Here is a 900-nt window from a genome sequence, read left to right as displayed (position 1 = left end):
TTGTTGTAGAGATTTCACGTTGTAGAGCGCCTCTACATCGCTCTACAACGCACCCGCTTCGTCCCGCGGCGGATGTAGAGCTCTACAGCTCTACAGCACTCCGGAGCGCTCTACATCTCTACAGCTCTACAGCGCTCTACACTCTACATCCTCTACACCCTCCCTCAGGCAGTGCGTCGCTCTGCAGGCCCTACCAACAACATACCTACCACCTATCTCCTGCCACCCCGTGCGCCCCTGCAAGCAGATACGTTGTTTCCTGCGTTCACTCGTGCACACAAGAAAGAACCAGAAAAAGAAATTCCAGCTCGCAGCGCACGCCTTCTTCCCACAGCGCAGGCATCATGGAGCCAGACTACAATGCGGCAAACGATCTCGTCAAACGCGTGATGGCTGGTCTCGGCAAGTTCGAGCACCCCAGTACGCGCCTGCTGGCGGATGCTGCCTGGCTTGCGACAGCCAGGGCGGGAGCTGCGCAAGCTCGGCTACCGCTGCAGCTGACGTTGCAAACACTCACTGGACGTGCGATTCAGGTCGAGGCACATGGAAACTGGAGCACGCTCGACCTGTTCAACGCGATCTCAGTCCAGGAAGGCATCCCAGTTGACCAACTGCGCTTGCTGCACGCCAACACCGACAGGCAACTGAGTCTCCACGACGCTCACGACCTACATGGGCAGGGCATCACAAACGACGCCGTCCTCACGCTAGTGCTTCGGCTACGTGGTGGCTGCTACCGCACGGGGTTTCCTTTCCAGATCTTGGTGACGCCTGGCATCGACGCAACAGAGGTGGACTGCCGGCAACGGGAGATTGTCATCGACGTGGACATGCGCCCTGCGATCGCCCTTGCGCATCGTGAGGAGCAGCGGCTAGCTTCGCATCCGCCCTTCCCTGGGT

At 59.3% G+C, this 900-nt stretch overlaps 1 protein-coding gene across 1 annotated transcript; it reads left to right on the top strand.

The window, feature by feature from the left end:
- Positions 1-344: 344 nt before the first annotated feature.
- Positions 345-876, top strand: EMIHUDRAFT_255465 (hypothetical protein; the record flags this gene model as incomplete). Its single annotated transcript, XM_005772999.1, has 2 exons — positions 345-745; positions 864-876. 2 exons carry the CDS (start codon positions 345-347, stop codon positions 874-876), a joined length of 414 nt encoding a protein of 137 aa, XP_005773056.1.
- Positions 877-900: the final 24 nt, after the last annotated feature.

Source organism: Emiliania huxleyi, assembly GCF_000372725.1.
Source record: "Emiliania huxleyi CCMP1516 unplaced genomic scaffold EMIHUscaffold_3499, whole genome shotgun sequence".
Taxonomy (NCBI): domain Eukaryota; phylum Haptophyta; order Isochrysidales; family Noelaerhabdaceae; genus Emiliania; species Emiliania huxleyi.
Note: the sequence above shows the minus strand (reverse complement) of the source record. Positions and strands in the feature narration are given on the sequence as shown.